The 15,757-nt window shown below is 39.0% G+C and overlaps 1 protein-coding gene across 4 annotated transcripts; it reads right to left on the bottom strand.

Annotated features, from left to right (window-relative positions):
• Positions 1-1,520: 1,520 nt before the first annotated feature.
• On the bottom strand, positions 1,521-15,347 carry adam28 (ADAM metallopeptidase domain 28). 4 transcript variants are annotated; one of them, XM_026322100.1, is made up of 24 exons: positions 14,502-14,592; positions 14,335-14,366; positions 13,934-14,138; positions 12,184-12,272; positions 11,977-12,053; positions 11,717-11,795; positions 11,350-11,426; positions 10,263-10,446; positions 9,997-10,059; positions 9,776-9,847; positions 9,392-9,561; positions 8,728-8,809; positions 7,317-7,450; positions 6,434-6,611; positions 4,977-5,066; positions 4,143-4,338; positions 3,886-3,991; positions 3,633-3,789; positions 3,391-3,471; positions 2,957-3,050; positions 2,734-2,839; positions 2,541-2,619; positions 2,370-2,465; positions 1,521-2,244 (listed from the first exon to the last, which is right to left on the bottom strand). In XM_026322100.1, exons 3-24 carry the CDS (start codon positions 13,989-13,991, stop codon positions 2,212-2,214), a joined length of 2,301 nt encoding a protein of 766 aa, XP_026177885.1. In that variant the 5' UTR covers positions 13,992-14,138; positions 14,335-14,366; positions 14,502-14,592; the 3' UTR covers positions 1,521-2,211. The 4 variants fall into 4 exon arrangements, with proteins under 4 accessions (XP_026177885.1, XP_026177886.1, XP_026177884.1 ...); XM_026322101.1 differs by lacking the exons at positions 14,335-14,366; positions 14,502-14,592 and adding an exon at positions 15,254-15,347; XM_026322099.1 differs by having other exon boundaries at positions 14,335-14,597.
• Between the last annotated feature and the right edge of the window lie 410 nt (positions 15,348-15,757).

Raw genomic sequence — 15,757 nt, 5'->3', positions numbered from 1 at the left:
TGTGTGTGTGTATATGTATATATATATATATATATATATATATATATATATATATATGTGTGTGTGTGTGTGTGTGTGTGTATGTGTATATATATATATATATATATATTGATATATTGGTCATACTCATCGTCATGTATGCTTTTCTGCTCTGAAGTATTCAGCCTTTCAGCTCTCCTGCTCTGAAAACCTCCACTCCTCTTCCCAGGCACTTCCAAGCCCTTTAAGACCTGCATTTTCTAGGACATGTGACTCAACTGGTGCTTCAACACACCTGGCTGTAATTCTGTTGACTTTTTGTCAACCAAGAAAGGAGGAGGAAATGAGCTTTAAGATTTGCTATTCTCTTGTGATTTTTTTTTTTTTAATTATTATTATTATTTAAAGAAGTTTGCGCCCATGTGCCATGCCACCTTGGCCACACATGTCAACACACATGTATTTGGATGGTGAACGGAGTCAATCGAGGAGACTTTCAGTCAAACATTATTAAAGGTTCTCGGTACCATTAATCTTGAAATCCTTAACATTTCCAAAAAATATTGTTGTTTGCCGGTATGTTCAGTAGAATTCTGGAAAAAAGATTAAGTATTTCAGTTTACATTCATTTCATAACTGTGATGTGTTAAAAATGTGTTTTTAAAGATAAGGCTTTATTGGGTGAGCCATATGGTATACTGACCTCCTGCCAGGTCCGTTACATAGCCCACAGAATGTAAAACCTATTCATCAGAAATCTTAAAATAGCTGTAAAAAAGGGTTTAAAAAAACTGTACCGCATTTGTCATGCAAGGCCATGAAATCTTTTATGTAGATGTATGACTTGAAAGAAAATAAAATTCAAATGCAGTGTTTTATTTGACCTGTTTCAGGTGTTGGTTCATTTGTTTCATTTATAGAAGCTTTAGTAAATTCTACATTTAATCGTTCCAAATTAAAGAATTTTGAAGACGTCTCTATACAGTGATAATAATGTATGTCAGTATTGTTCTGCTGCCTCCAAAAGGCCAGTGTAAAAAAAAATATATATATATATTGTCATAAGTGAAATATTTTTTTTTTCATAAAAATGTTTCCTATGGTAACATTCATATTTTCTTCTTAAAATACAAATTTATTTCTTATTATTCTACATTTCTGATTTCAAAACCTTTTCAATGACAAACCATAGACATTTTGGTTTGAAGCTGTCTAATGCAGCACTACTCCTTCATTAGGAGAGCCTGAGGTAAGTGGGAAGAGGAACAATATTTATTTAGTAACAGGCCTTATGTCAAGATTACTGCACTACTGAGTGATTACTACTGAGGAAGAACATTGTGTTTTGTTTTTATGTATTAAGTTGCAATATATTGTGTCATTTGAAATGTGGCAGCTTGTGCCCTCACTGTTCAGTAGTTCTGGTCTTGGTTAGTAATGCTGCAACACAGAAAGGTACCATTATATTATTTAGTACTAAATGTGAAACCTGGAAACTGAGCTCATATAATTTTTTGTACATGTTCACACAGGGAACTTGCTTGAGAGACGAAGCAATGTTGCAAAAATATATTTACATGGAAAATCAGTTTAGTAATAAGGAACAGCTTGTTCTGTCCTTTCAACAAAGCATTAATTAGAAGTTCCTAAATAATATCTGAAGCACTCAGAAGAAGATTGTATTTTACAGAGCTTCAGATTATATTTTCCAAAGAAAAATGCTTTTGTAAACAAAAGTACTCTATTTTATGTAACTAAAAATTGTCAAAATGTCTGTTCCTCTTTTGCATTTTCCCCTATTATAGTATTTTCAATGAAGGCACTACTTGAGATGTAGCTACAAATACTGATATGTAGCATATTACAAGACTAAACAATGAACTAACTTTAGCAGCTGCAGAATACAGTTTTTGTGCAACATACAAAACATAAATAATACCATTCAGTGCCAGAGCTGTTTCTGGCTGCAATAATCCCAACCACGTAGTACAAAAAAGTGCCTTATATATATATTTTTTAAAAAGTTCAACCAGTTTCACTGGTACACACACACACACACACATACACTCTTGGATGCTTCAGAGTACTGCAGTGAGAACGCTGCAGGGGAAACAGGATGCCTTTCATGAAATCTTGTCTCTGCTTCTCTGGATTGCAGACAGCCTCTCATCAGCGACAACAGACAATGGTGAGTCTCCCCAGGTTTGCTAATACACGGCACTGTGTCTGAGGTCACACTTTTGGTGGAGGGACTGGCTTCAGAGCCTTGAGAACAAACCAAAAAATAAACCTGTTGCTTTACTTTTTCAGCTAGTCATGCATACAAAAACATTAGCTCTGATATTTTCTAAGTAGTATGCGTACAGTGTGTTCAGAGGCATTGATGTTACCTGACGTGCTGCTACGTAGTTCTGGTTCGTGGGTTTAAGCCTGTTCCCTGCTGGAGGTGGTGGAGGTGGTGCTCCTCTGGGCTTTGGATGTGCAATCTGAAATTTCAGCTTTTGTTAGCAAATGCACTGAACAGTTATTTGGTGCATCCCAAGTATTCCCCAGGACATTACCTGTGGCACTGGCACAGACTCTTTGTTAAGATATTGGACATTGCTGTTCACTGCTGGTTGTTTCCTTTGGGTGTATGCACTGTTAAGGAGAGAGGGAGCTTCAGTCTGCTTGCTTTCACCCACTGAACCAAAGATGAGTTAAAAGTAACACACAGTGGAAGTAAGGCCTGTAACCGGGGCGGTGATTACTCACGTTGGCAACACAGGACTTTGTCGTTTTTTCCAGATGAACCCGACCACGCCAGCAATGATACCAAGAACCACCAGTATTATTGCTACTACGATAGCAATAATTACTCCTGCAGAATTGAAAAAAGTAGTTTTGGATGCATCAGTGCAACATCAGTCAACACTGGCTGTGAAGAAAGCGCACATATTTTGTATTTCATATTTATATGTTTCTAAGCTCCAAGTACCATTAGAAAGATGTGTGAAAGTTGTATCCTGTGAGTCGCAGTTAGGTGGCATCCATCCAGGCTCACACTGGCACTTATTTTTGTGATTGCACACCTGAAAAACAATAAGATTATATTTACATACTTTAGTAAAATACTGGACTTTTTACTGTTTACAGTGTGGCACATTTATTTAATTAATGGTTTGGAAACCCACTATGTGACTTACTATTTTTTCTATTACCAATAAAAATATATATTTAAGGTGTATTGTTTGACTGTCTATACCCTGTACCATTTCATATACTTTTTTGGACAAATTCAGTGTTCTACATGTAACACTAGACATGAGAATAACTTGCAATTTAAAAAACCTCATTCAGCTGTAGAAAAATTCAGCCATATTCTCTCTCACTAAACCTTTTTTTTCTTGATGGTAGAGTTACGTTACTTACACCATGACCTGAGCATTTTGCAGAGCAGTTTATGTTTCTGTAAGCTGTCTCAAGATCCATGCACTGGTTCTCACTGCACACCTTGAAAAAAACAGTCATACAGTGAGTCAGTGAGTTAATAGATTTGATAAAAACTGGTACACTTTGTTACACATTGTAGATTAGCACTACTTAGAGACTTTTCAACAAGTGGACTTTGAGGTGATGCCTCACTTCACTGCTTTAGTACCTCAGCCTATTACCTTTCCATCCCCACATTTCGTCCCAGTGTCCACCTGTCCAAAGTCTTTGGTGAAGTCCTCAAAGAAAGCCGCTTTACAGTCACCGAACCTGACCATGCGGCCATAGTTTGGGTTTTCATTTCCGCCTTGACAGAAGAGCTTCCCACAAAACATGTCTCTGCAAAGAGAGGTTCGGTATGAGTATGGATTTACTTAAAAGTGAGTATTCCAATTCATATTGCAGACAGAAAATTCAGTCTTTGATGAGGATCACCCTTTCTGGCAGGGGATGTATTTGTCATTTGCAGGACGTGTACAGAAAGCGTAGTAGGTTCCTCTGAGGTTCTGATCATAGCAGGTGGGACGGGCCTCTGTAGCACCTTTTAACGAGGAGGGATTACATGAGACTACAGTATTTGATATGATATTTGATCTAGTTACAACTTTTAATTAGCAGGGTAACTAAGTATATGCTTCATATCCTATTTAAACATTACTGTAGTCCAAAAGTCAAATGGACAAGACACTCACTTGATCCATACAGCTTAACACACTGGTTTGGCCTCTCTGGACACTGGCCATTGTAGCAGTACCCCAGGTCACCTTTACATGGGATGCCATTCACAGCAAACACATCCTCAGGACATGTGGCCCTTTTCCCATCACAGTACTCCGCCAGGTCACACTCATCCTGCTTCCTGCGGCATTCCCTGGAGTGGGGCAAGATCTGTGTGGAGGTACGGGGTATAAGGCATTTAATCTGATCACAAGTCATCAACTTATCAAGCAATAGATTCCTTGCGTATGTAATGCTTTATAATGAACTGGTATGTAACACTATGAAGCTGCTTGGTATTTGTACTTGTTTTTGTGTGTTTTAGAAGGTGCTATGGGGTTACTTCTGTCTATTCTCAGTATATGTGAATTTTCTCTTATGTAAGTTACATGCTGGTCTATTGCTACTAGTTGTGATGATGGAAAATATCCCTCTATGTAGATGTCTTACTCTCTGATTTAATGCTGTGCTTCGAAACTTCTTTTTCAGCAGGTTAAAGTGAAAAGAGTCTTGTTTCGAACTTCATTCTGCACAGTGGCTTTCACACATCCAGGTAATGTAACAGTTAGAAAAAAAAAAACATTTTTTTAAATAGAGGGTGGTTTTAAAATGCAAGATTACATTGCTTAATTTCTACTTATCCTGGGGCAGTCATGTATTTGTAATATCTGAAATGCCCACTAGAGGGCTGTGGTAGTACAATTATACTCGGTGAAGAAGATTTCATAGAACAAAATCAACATGATCAAAACCAAGGTCATCAAAGCCATTGCAAGTATAACAGCATCTATTAATATGTATTTACTCACCTTGCAGCTCTCACAGCACTCACCATCAGCACACTCTGAACCCTCACTGAGGGTGCAGGTGGTGGCATTACAGCATGGGTTGCTACAGTCCTATGAAGACAACATAGAATTGATGGGGTGGGACTTCCTTCTCTTTCTATGCATGTGTGGGCATGGGTTTATTTCCTGTGCTGTGCAGAGAGTTGACACAGTTCACACTGTGGCTGAGTATACTTTATATTTGGCTTAGCTTACTACTAATTCGGAGAACTGTTACTTCCTGTTATTTTCGATAATACTTCAAAATGTTTTCCTTGTTTGTAGCTTTGCACCACAAAGCCTGTGGTAACTGGAACAAAATGGTACATGGAGTACTCTGATACCCAAATGATTACAGCACATGCCACATAACTGCAACATCTTGGGTCACTCCCAGGTGGAGAACTTTATTGCATGTCATACCCTCTCCCCATGGTCCCTCTCTACAGGTTGCTTACACATATATATTGTATATATATATATATTATATTGTCTGAAACTCCACATATCATTGCTCAAAATACCACTAAGCTCCTGTGAGTTTTGTCCTACCAATATCTGTCCACTGAGCTGCTACCGTTTAAATGGGAGGAATCTTTACCAACAAGGCATCTCTGCTGCATGCCAGAGCAGCTCCCACCAAAGCCCACCTTGTTTGTAGTGAGGTAAAAAATGCAAATCCAAGGCTTGTATGTGAATCTGCTGAATACCAGCAGAGGCCAAACAGGTCTGAGCTTATTCACAGCACGGCACAATTCTTACTGGAATGTACTACTACAAGAAAATGACACCTTGCTTGTGTGCTGTTATGCACTTTACAAATGATGTTAAGATGGCATTTTCAGATTCTACAGATTGTGTCAAAGAATATTCCAGTACACTATAAAAACACTGTACGCTATAGTACACAGTGAGCCGCTGGCTATGTAAGTTCACCTTAATAATGGCCTAATGACAAAAGCTGTTTCTGAGCCTGCGTGTATGGACTCTGAGACAAAAATACCGAATACACTAATCAAAAGTCTTAAAAAGACATTTGTTTGACATAAGACTTCATATCAGCTCACTGTGTTAGTTCACAAACTAACTTTCTTAACTAATAGATAATAACTGTGTTGTTGCATGTCAGGCAGCTTCATTCCTGTAGCTGGTCTGGTGATAGAAAAACATGAAAGTCAAGATCAGACAAAGCAACAACGTGCTGAGTCCTTCTGTCAGAAAACAGTGGCCCTGAGGCATATACCCTGTGTGAGCACACACAGCCCCTGTGCCTGTCAGAACAATACATGTGGAACTGCAACAAGGCTTATTGGTAACTGAGAAACCTAAATTTGCTGGGAGGATATTAGATTATTAGAAAGTCCGTTGTTGGTGAGTGAAAACTTGTAGAAAAATGCTGGTCAAAAACTAAAGCATCTTTCAACTTTCAGTTTATTTACCTCCACAGTGCCACAGTCACACTGCTCTCCTGTCTCCACAAAGCCGTTCCCACAGACTGAAGGGGTAATCAGACTTCTGTAATCTGGTTTGTCCAGAATGCAGCTGGGGCTGCGGGCTGTCAGGTATTTTTCATAGTTACTGCTGCTGCAGCTACTGAAGGTCCAAGGAATGATCCAGCTGAGGAAAAACAACACATTTTCCTTGTTACTGCCATAGTCACATTCTTTGAACTGCAGTCAAAAAACTAAAGCTTTTTCAACATGATGAGGCCTTATCTGCTTTTGCCTCCTGCATCTTTTCAGCTAATCCTCCCAGAAGGTGTTTTTGATTGGGTCTAGCCTTCTCTACAGCAGGTATAAGTAATAAGATCAACGGCATTAACAGCTCCATTATCAAAGAAACCCACTGAGTCAGGGTAATACAAGGACTGTGGACTCAAACCAGCTAATTGCTTTTATTGATATTATTTTATCAGTGACACTTGGGCTTTGAGAGATATCAAAATGCCTTCTGTTAAAAAAACTACTTCGCTTAAGCCTTACACACTGTAAAAACAGATTTTGATGTGTAAAATTTGTGATGTGCCCCTTGTGACTTCTTTGGCACATATTACATGTCAAACAATGGAGAGCAAGGACATTTTGAAAAAATGTTAAGTATCACTTCCCTTTCTGAAAATGCTGCTTTGAATTCTGGTGCACTGATTGCTGTGGGTGGAGAAACTATGCTTTTGTTTTTTTTATAATTTATTTGTTTATTTTAATATGCTCTGTGACTGTTAAACAGTTTTGTAAATATCTGTCATTACATGCATAAAAAAACTGACAGAATCTGTTACTGACCAGCTTTTATAGACACACATTTTGATGGTGGTGAGTTTACCTGAGGGCTGCAGCCATGATGCAGCTTTCTGCAGAACAAACACACGCACTGGAGTCATCATGGTCCATGCCCAGGTTATGACCCATCTCATGAGCCAGTGTCGCTCCCACAGCGATGGCCCGATCATTGTGATCCTGAGAGGTAACAAAGCACCACTTATATGAGTCAGACCCTTTAAATGATCAACATCTGATGTCAGTTTAGAGAAAGCAAACACCAAAGTTTGGCAACTAAGATTAAAAAGTAGTCGTTTCCTCATTCTGCTTCTTTTTCCAGTTATCTGACCACAGTAATGTTGAGGCTTTTTGTTCTCCTGTTGAGTCACGTTTCACATTACAAAGGAAGAGTGTCAAACAACCAATACAAGTGACACTTTCTCATCAGAATAAAATAGAACAAAAGAATAGAATTTATCATGCATATTGATGACAATAGACAGCACAGCAACACAGTGGTTACCACTGTCGCCTCACAGTAAGAAAGTTCTAGGCTTGAATCCTGTTCGGAGGGGCCTTGCTGGCCTTGCTGTGTGGAGTTTGCATGTTCTTCCCATCTCCCACAACCCTGAAGGATAACCAGTAGCTAAAAATGTGTGGATGGAAAGATATTGATGATAATAGGGAATATGATTGCCAAAATAATGACATTTACAAGAACATGTGATTGTTAAGTGAGTGTTATATACTCTGACAGTTTTTACTAAATGATGCAGTTTTTGCTGTCTCTTGCAGTTTCAACACTGCAGCCATGGAGGCTGTACAGTGATGCTCTGAGCTAACTGTTAGCAATGCCAACATGCAGTAGCATAGTGTGCATACTAACATATGCTATTATAGCTCTAAAAACAAAGTACAGCTAAGGCTAATGTACGGTGGCCGACAAGGGCAAACGCGCTGCAAAAGAGAAACGCGCTGCAAAGGAGAGAACACAACGGTGCGCCAGGCCGATAGGGGGACCCCAAACTCAGGGGTGCTATGAACAAAGAACTTTTACAGAGGCGAGAGAGACACATGTAGTGATATAAGTCACGTCTCATTTTGGAGGCTGCGTAATGATGCAGGTTATAGTGTTGAATTGCAACAGAATGAGCGTCCTCTGATGATTGTTCTCATGTGCTAATATGTGCTAACAATGTTCTATTACATTTGTTTACTTGATCAAAATGTCATACAACATTGGGAGACGTGGGGGGGGGGTAGTGATATAAGTCACCAGACGTGACTTATATCACTACATGTGTCTCTCTCGCCTCTGTAAATGTTCTTTGTTCATAGCACCCCTGAGTTCGGGGTCCCCCTATCGGCCTGGCGCACTTCCGTTGTGTTCTCTCTTTTGCAGTGCGTTTCTCTTTTGCAGCGCGTTTGCCCTTGTCGGCCACCGTAAAAAATGGGAATATCCTGGAACACTTTACCTGTATTACCCCAACAGAGTGACCAGAGCAAAAAGTACCAATGTAAGCAAGTCCCACAGTGGGTCCTTCAAAGTCAATTGCACTGAAAGACAAGATGAGAATCAAATGATATTATTAATATAAATATTAATTATGACAAAACCGCATCTCTGCTTCACTCATTTTCACAATTTTTCTTTTTTCACTAAGGCACAGTTTGATTAGGAAATGACTGGTCAGATTGACCTGAATGAAACTGCTACTATACAGTTTACCACATATTAAAAATTAACCAGCAGATATTCAAGATTTATGTTCATATTGTTTGTTGTTTCCTGTGGCAACAACAGCTTTTGAACAATTTAGTAAGCCAAAAGTAATGCTCCACTGAAATCATTTTGAAACATACACATCCAAGCACAATTTATGACGTTACCTCAGATAATGTGGAAGACACTCATGGTGTGTTATGCAAACACACACATTATACAAGCATGATGTGGTAAGTAAAGAGCAGGTTTAGGAAGCAAACTATAGCGTGAAACTCCCTTCATCCATGCGTAGTACTGTGACAGCTTCATATCAACTGTTACGCAACAAAAATCTTCTTTCTCTATGAAACACACTGTTTTTAATTTATCATTTGAATGACCCCCACATATATACTGATGGGGGCTATTCAGACCTGATGAGATGTGCGTTGTCATGCTTTATCCTTTTCACCAGATCAGAGTTCCTCCACTTCATGAATGCATCCAGGTTGGCCCCAGCTGGTGGGGTTACTGTGATCAAATCTCCATTGGACCAGATCTCCAGCCCCACCAGAGCAATAAACGTCCTCAGGGGTTTATATACCTGCAGAAAATCACCAGAAAGAAACCATCGGAAATGTAACTACATTTTTTGATTTGATCAAAAACGTGCCCCAGCAATTTAGAAACATTTAAGGTTGTTGCTGCATACAGAAAGGAATGTAATAAAGCAGATGTTGTACCAGCTATCATTACACTCAGATACACTCATTTGTGCTTTGAAATCTGCCCCAAAATAGCAAAACTTATTGACTCACCAAGTTGACAAAGTTGACAATTTCAAATATCTTCTTTCTCAGCATTGTCTGATCCTGCTTCATCTTTATATACTGAAACACCATGAGATCATATTAGAACAATGTCACATCCTGTTTCTCAACAGTTAATACATGTACAAATGACCCACGAGTTATGATGATTCACTGGCACAGATTAAAATGTGTCAGAAGCAGGCTAAACTATCAGACTGTGCTTTTACCTCACGGTTATCTGCAACAAGGACGAGCTCAATGTATTTCTGCTGCTGGACAATAGATATCCCCTGGAGAGAAAAAGAATAAAGCACTTTTAATTTTCACTTTTTAATTTTATCTTTATGCCTTAAAATAGCCAGCTTTGTCTTGATAGACCATAGAGTTGCTCAGGGATGTGTTAGGATTTTCTTTCTTTTTTAAAAACCTGATGTCACATTTGACCTGAGAGAGACTAAAATAGTGCAGACTGTCATAACAGTGAGGGCGTTACCCCTGATCTGGAGCGGCTGCGGCTTGTTGGGGGTTCAAAGTCATCACTCCAGCTGGTGTTGGTGACACCACACACTGCAGGTGTGTAGTTCTTCTCATCGAATGTCATCACTGCATGATCACCCTCATCGCTACCAGACAGGGGCTCAATCAGGTACCTCTGGGCAGATGTTCTGAAGTAACCCCTAAACCAAGAGCATGTCTGTTAATCTTTTATGTCTACACACATATGCTTTAAGGCATAAATAAATCCTTTGGTTGAGCTCAGTCAGCAATAGACATGTCTGGATGTTTTAGCCAATAAGGTGTCTTAAGTGCAGTGACATTGTCAGCCAATAGCTGCCACCTTCATAGACATTCATGGCTCCAACTGAGTGTCATTCAAAATTTGACAACCTCCCTTGAAATGTTAATTCAATCTTCGTTTGTTATGACATCAATTTAGACCTCTAACAACTGCCCTGAAGGCAATGTTGGAAGTCACTGCTCTATAAATAAGATTACAGGACAAATGGAAGACTTTGATGTCTGTCACATGGCCAATGATTGATAGGCATGATCGACCTAATTAACAGTATATATCCTCATATGATTTTGGTGTAGGTGCTTGAAGCTATAATCAATGTTTTGTGTAATAGCAATGGAGAAGAGAGAACTATCGCTCCACAATCTATTTCTTCTGAACTTATTGGTGTCTTTTAGCATTTTTCAGCTCATTGTTTTGGTTTTGGATCCCACAACGTCCCTGCTTTTCTTTACTGTCATCACTGTAATTTCCAGATCCAGCAGTCAGTTATTTTCAGGAAAACACCTCAGACAAACTGATCATGCCATACTAGAGACAAAGTTAGTGTCTAGCTGGTGATGGTGGGAGAATTTAGCAGCTAAAGAGACACATATTGGAGAGCAAAACAGAAGTAAAATAGTAATGAATACTAACTTAAACTGACCAAGAAAACAAGAATTTCTGTCTGTATCTACTAAATGTACAAATAGCCTACTGTTTGTTAGCAAGTTTACCATATCTACAAATATATACATATATATATATGAGATGCTTAGAATACAGGAATGTTTAAATGACTCGCCTGAGTCCATCACAAGTGCTGATGCTAACAGAAGATCCACTGTCGTTCACAATCCTCCCATGATAGTAGCAGTGATCCTGGTAAAGACGTGAAAATGATGACTGGCTATGACGAGTGAATCCAAAATCTCCTCTTTACGTAACAAAATTGTGTCAGTCAAAGAAATGTTTATGGAATTTGATCTCACAATCTCATTTTAGAGTGTAGTTTACAAATACATAATTAAGTTGTATGTGAGTTCACATGTCACATTCTTGTACATGTACCATATATATATGGTGCACACATATACGATCCCTTGAATTTCCCTTCTGGAATTTATCTTATTTTACGTGCAAGTGAAACTCCTGCCAATGTAAGCACTTACAATATCATCAGGTGTTGTGGTGACTCGAGTCCCATCATCCTGGTAGTAAGTTTCAGTGTAATCTTTTGTCAGTAATTCACTGAAAATGTATTAAAACAAATGACGTTATTTCATTTCAGATCAGTGTTTTTCCTATAGAAAAATGTAATTAAACATCTATTTGCTCACATGTGATGTGGGAAACCTGATTCTGTAAAACACTGGAATAATGTCTTATCATGTTAACAGAGACATGCCTATATAGGGAAGTAAAAACTTACTAATTTTTTTCTAGTTGCATTTCAATGTCCTTTCCTCCCACCATCATTGCATACGTTACAGTCTCTGGTCTGAGGTGCTGTGGAAAATGAAGAGGTGAGAAGTTTCCCATAACTAAAATTAAAACCATGGCCTGCTTGTGAATGCTGGAACAACACAGATGTATCTCTGTGATGCTGAGACTAAAATTTAAAAACAGAAAAATGTACCTCTGTGTCTCTTTTCCTGACTGTGTGAAGTTTGATGGGTCGAACCACTTCATAGTCCTTCACCTCTTCAAACTCCTTTCTGTGGCCTTCTATGGAGTTACAACACACTTTATATTACTTTATGATAAAAAGCTGTCTGTAGAAACTGAAAGAAACACACATTGTCTGTGTGGTTTCCAACACGTCAAGCGTTGTTTGTAACTTTGTAAATTTGTAAATTGCACAAAAAACAGACAACATGAAAATGACACAGCCAGCCATGAGACTTTTCTCTCTTATTAACAAGAAACCAAATGTGTGTTTATTTACACGCTGAGCCAGTAACCTAAGAGTTTTTCAGGGCTAACATATCTAGTCTTTCACATACAAAATGATCTCATATGGGACCACATATCCCAAGGCTGAGAGACTCTGCTCTAGTCCCTGCCCTATGCAGGACAATGAAGCAAGAAAACAATGACATGTGCTATATCCCCATAGCTGCACAGTAGATGAGACATTTTACAGACTGGATTCTTTAAAAGAAAGTTAGTTGTAGAATAAGTCAGTCATCTCATGCTGTTAATTGTTGATGAACTGCCTGCATATCCTCCGGTGGTTCTAACTTGGCAACAAACCTGTATAGTCTTTATGAGATTTTCTATTATCCTTGCTAAATTACCCATAACACACTGTTATGAAGTGTATACACTATCAACACAGTACCTAAAATTCTGATATGCAAGGGACTTTTTGATAACCTTATCAACAGGAACACAAAAGGTTTCATGTGCAGGAGAAAGTCTACAGCATTGGTCAGGTTAATCATTCTGCATTTGAATTTTAAAATATTATATTGTTCTCTCTTGCGTTTATACTTTCCAGGTAAGGGAAGCTCACATCTGAAACTATACCACTGTGACCATGAGGTCTGTACGGTAGTGTGAATTGTGGGCTACACTGACACTGACACTCAGAAGAAACCAGTGAATGAGATTTCTTAGTCATAACTGATACTTACTTGTTGTATTAAAACATAGTCATTTCACAAGTTGTCTAAATGTTTCACCAGTTCCTGATTTTGACAGACTGTGTCGCAATGTCTGTTTCAGCAGTTTCAACTGTCCCTATGTTGATCATTCACCCTCCACCTCAGTTTTACCGGATGTTGTTTAACCAAAGTAAAGAAACGTCACAAAAAATACGACACTTCCCAGTTAACGAAATCTGCTTGAAGTCACTCTGAGTCATGGTTAATTGGCATCAGCACCTGAGAGGGTGGTGGCTTTGTTGTGATAAACGTCTAGCTCTGATAAGTGTGTTACAATGTCAGCAGTACATTTCAACTTATTTTGCTTGGCTTATGAAGTATTATTAGATAGTAATGATTTATTTTGCTCAGCAGGATGCTACACAAGGCAGAATAAAAGCACGCTGCATGCTTGGGGATTTTCTTTCTAAACATATCGTACAATAACAAATATGTCAGGTCAGGTGAAGATTTTGTCTCAAACATTTACATTATCCATGATGTGCTCAAGGTAAACTCATCTTCAGTTCAGACATTTAGACTATAATCATTTATAATCCTAAAACTACCAAAGTTAAATGCATATTGTCTTAAAAGGGCATTCAGCTGTATTTTATCATACTGTGCCTTATCATACAAGGCACAGTATGGGGCTTTGACTAAATAGGAAAGGATAACCATAGGCTTTAGTTATTAATTAGCCACAATGCTGTGCAGAGGTAACAGTATCCAGTGACTTACCTGAGGGCTTGAGTGAGGCATTTAGGATGAGGACCCACAACAGGAGCATTTGTGTCATTGTCCAAGGGTAGTCCGTCGCTGTAACAAAGCAGATCTGTGCTCTGATCAGGCTTTATGGTGTCCTACCTGCATGTTGTGTTGCTGTGCTTCCAAGGCCACACCTTAGCCCATCCTCCTGGACGTGTCACAGCTACTTCCTCATTGACTGCAAATTTACAACACCATAAAAGCCGCCTGAAGAATGCAGGACGAATACAGCAGCCAAGAGGGTCATGGCCAATCCCTAACTCGCATGCTCCCATATTAAGTTTCATGACACACCTTCAATGTCTTACAATCCTCAGGTTTTATCAGCAGCAACTTAGACAGGCATGATTTAAATGCTCTGACATGTATCCTACCTTATTGATGGATGAAATGTTAGCTGGTTCTTCTTTTTTTGCATAAAAACAATAAGACAGCAGTTTCAGTCATTCTGTGGTGTGGTTTCCTGACTTAGCGTAATGGTAATTTCCGTATACATCACTTGTCACACTGCCATCACCACGTCAAGGTTTATAATATTTACCAAATATAGACAATAAAAGTGAGCTCCAATCACAATGCTGTGGATGATCCTTTCTCTGTTGCTCACCCACACGTTTGGAGCCACAGCAGTGTCTGAAGACAATAAGGCCTATGTGCACACACCCTCAGTGGCAGACTGACAGAGTTCAAGACACAAAGTCAGTGTGTGTGGTTCAGTAGGTGGAGCATGACTTAAAGTAACACTCTGTGACAGCTTATTTTGTTATAATTAATAAAATTATATAATAGATAACAACTATATAAGTATACACCCCAATTTCCAATCAGTTCATTTACTTTTTCTTATTGTTAGAACATAGAATCTTAGGGGGGTTTTCTGCCAGCATGCACACAGAAAGTACAAACACTGTATATGTTTGCAGTCTGGGAATGATCACTTCGACTGTTTGCAATTGTGAGTTGGTAAACAAAGAAAACATCAACCACTGAATCTCAATAGAAACAGGCTTTTCTGCTATAATGGTGACCTCTACACCCTCTAGTTATATAAGAACTGAGTCTACTATATCATACAATTTTCATTCATATAGAAAATAGTTATAAATATTTGTTTATACAGTTTTTGATGGTATTTTATGATACTCCAGTTTGGGTCAGATTGTCTCTCATGCTGCAGCCTCTCAAACCTCAGCATTTTGTTCACCTGATCTACCTGAAGTAATGACCATGTTTAGCAAAGAACCTGTCTCTGTCAGTCTTGAAGCTCCAGCCAGCTCCTGGTTAGTGACTCACCATAATTTGCCTGCCTTCTTGCACACCCTGGTCACTAATTTAGCAGATGCTCTCTGCATCCATGCCCTGGATACGTCCTGTCCCTGCTCAGTTCCTCTGTCTGCTCCTGGCTCATACTTGATCCAACTGTATTCAGGCTGAGTTCCCTGTTTGTTTATGGTTAGCAAACCTGCTCAACCTGATCTGCTAGCTTGACTGTAATATCTGGGGTCTGTCAGTTAAAAGCCTGAAGCCCTCTCTGCTTCTTGTCATCTGTTCATGTTCTACAGGATCTGCCAGATCATCGCCTGCTCATTCTATGTTTATTCTGGTTTCTGTGTTTCCGGTATCCCCTGTAGGATTCAACAAAACCTTTTGTTTCTGGACTCCCCTCACTGTGTGTGTGTGTGCGTGTGTGTGTGTGTGCATGTGTGCGTTCTTCCAAAGCAAAACATTTTATTGAGTAATCTTCTCTTTGAGTTTTTATGCATTGTGCTTCCTTGTTGAGTTCAGTAATATAAGACA

This window comes from Mastacembelus armatus, chromosome 9 (genome assembly GCF_900324485.2).
Source record: "Mastacembelus armatus chromosome 9, fMasArm1.2, whole genome shotgun sequence".
In the NCBI taxonomy this organism is placed as follows: Eukaryota; Metazoa; Chordata; class Actinopteri; order Synbranchiformes; family Mastacembelidae; genus Mastacembelus; species Mastacembelus armatus.
This window is presented reverse-complemented; position numbering and strand designations above follow the sequence as displayed.

Excerpts from the sequence above, each read along its gene's own strand:
- adam28 (XM_026322101.1), bottom strand. The coding sequence starts at position 13,991 with ATGACACAAATGCTCCTGTTGTGGGTCCTCATCCTAAATGCCTCACTC. Across the intron at positions 3,790-3,885 it reads TACATCCCCTGCCAGAAAGG|AGACATGTTTTGTGGGAAGC; the intron begins GTGATCCTCATC and ends CTCTCTTTGCAG. Across the intron at positions 2,620-2,733 it reads CAAAGTCCTGTGTTGCCAAC|TGCATACACCCAAAGGAAAC; the intron begins GTGAGTAATCAC and ends TCTCCTTAACAG.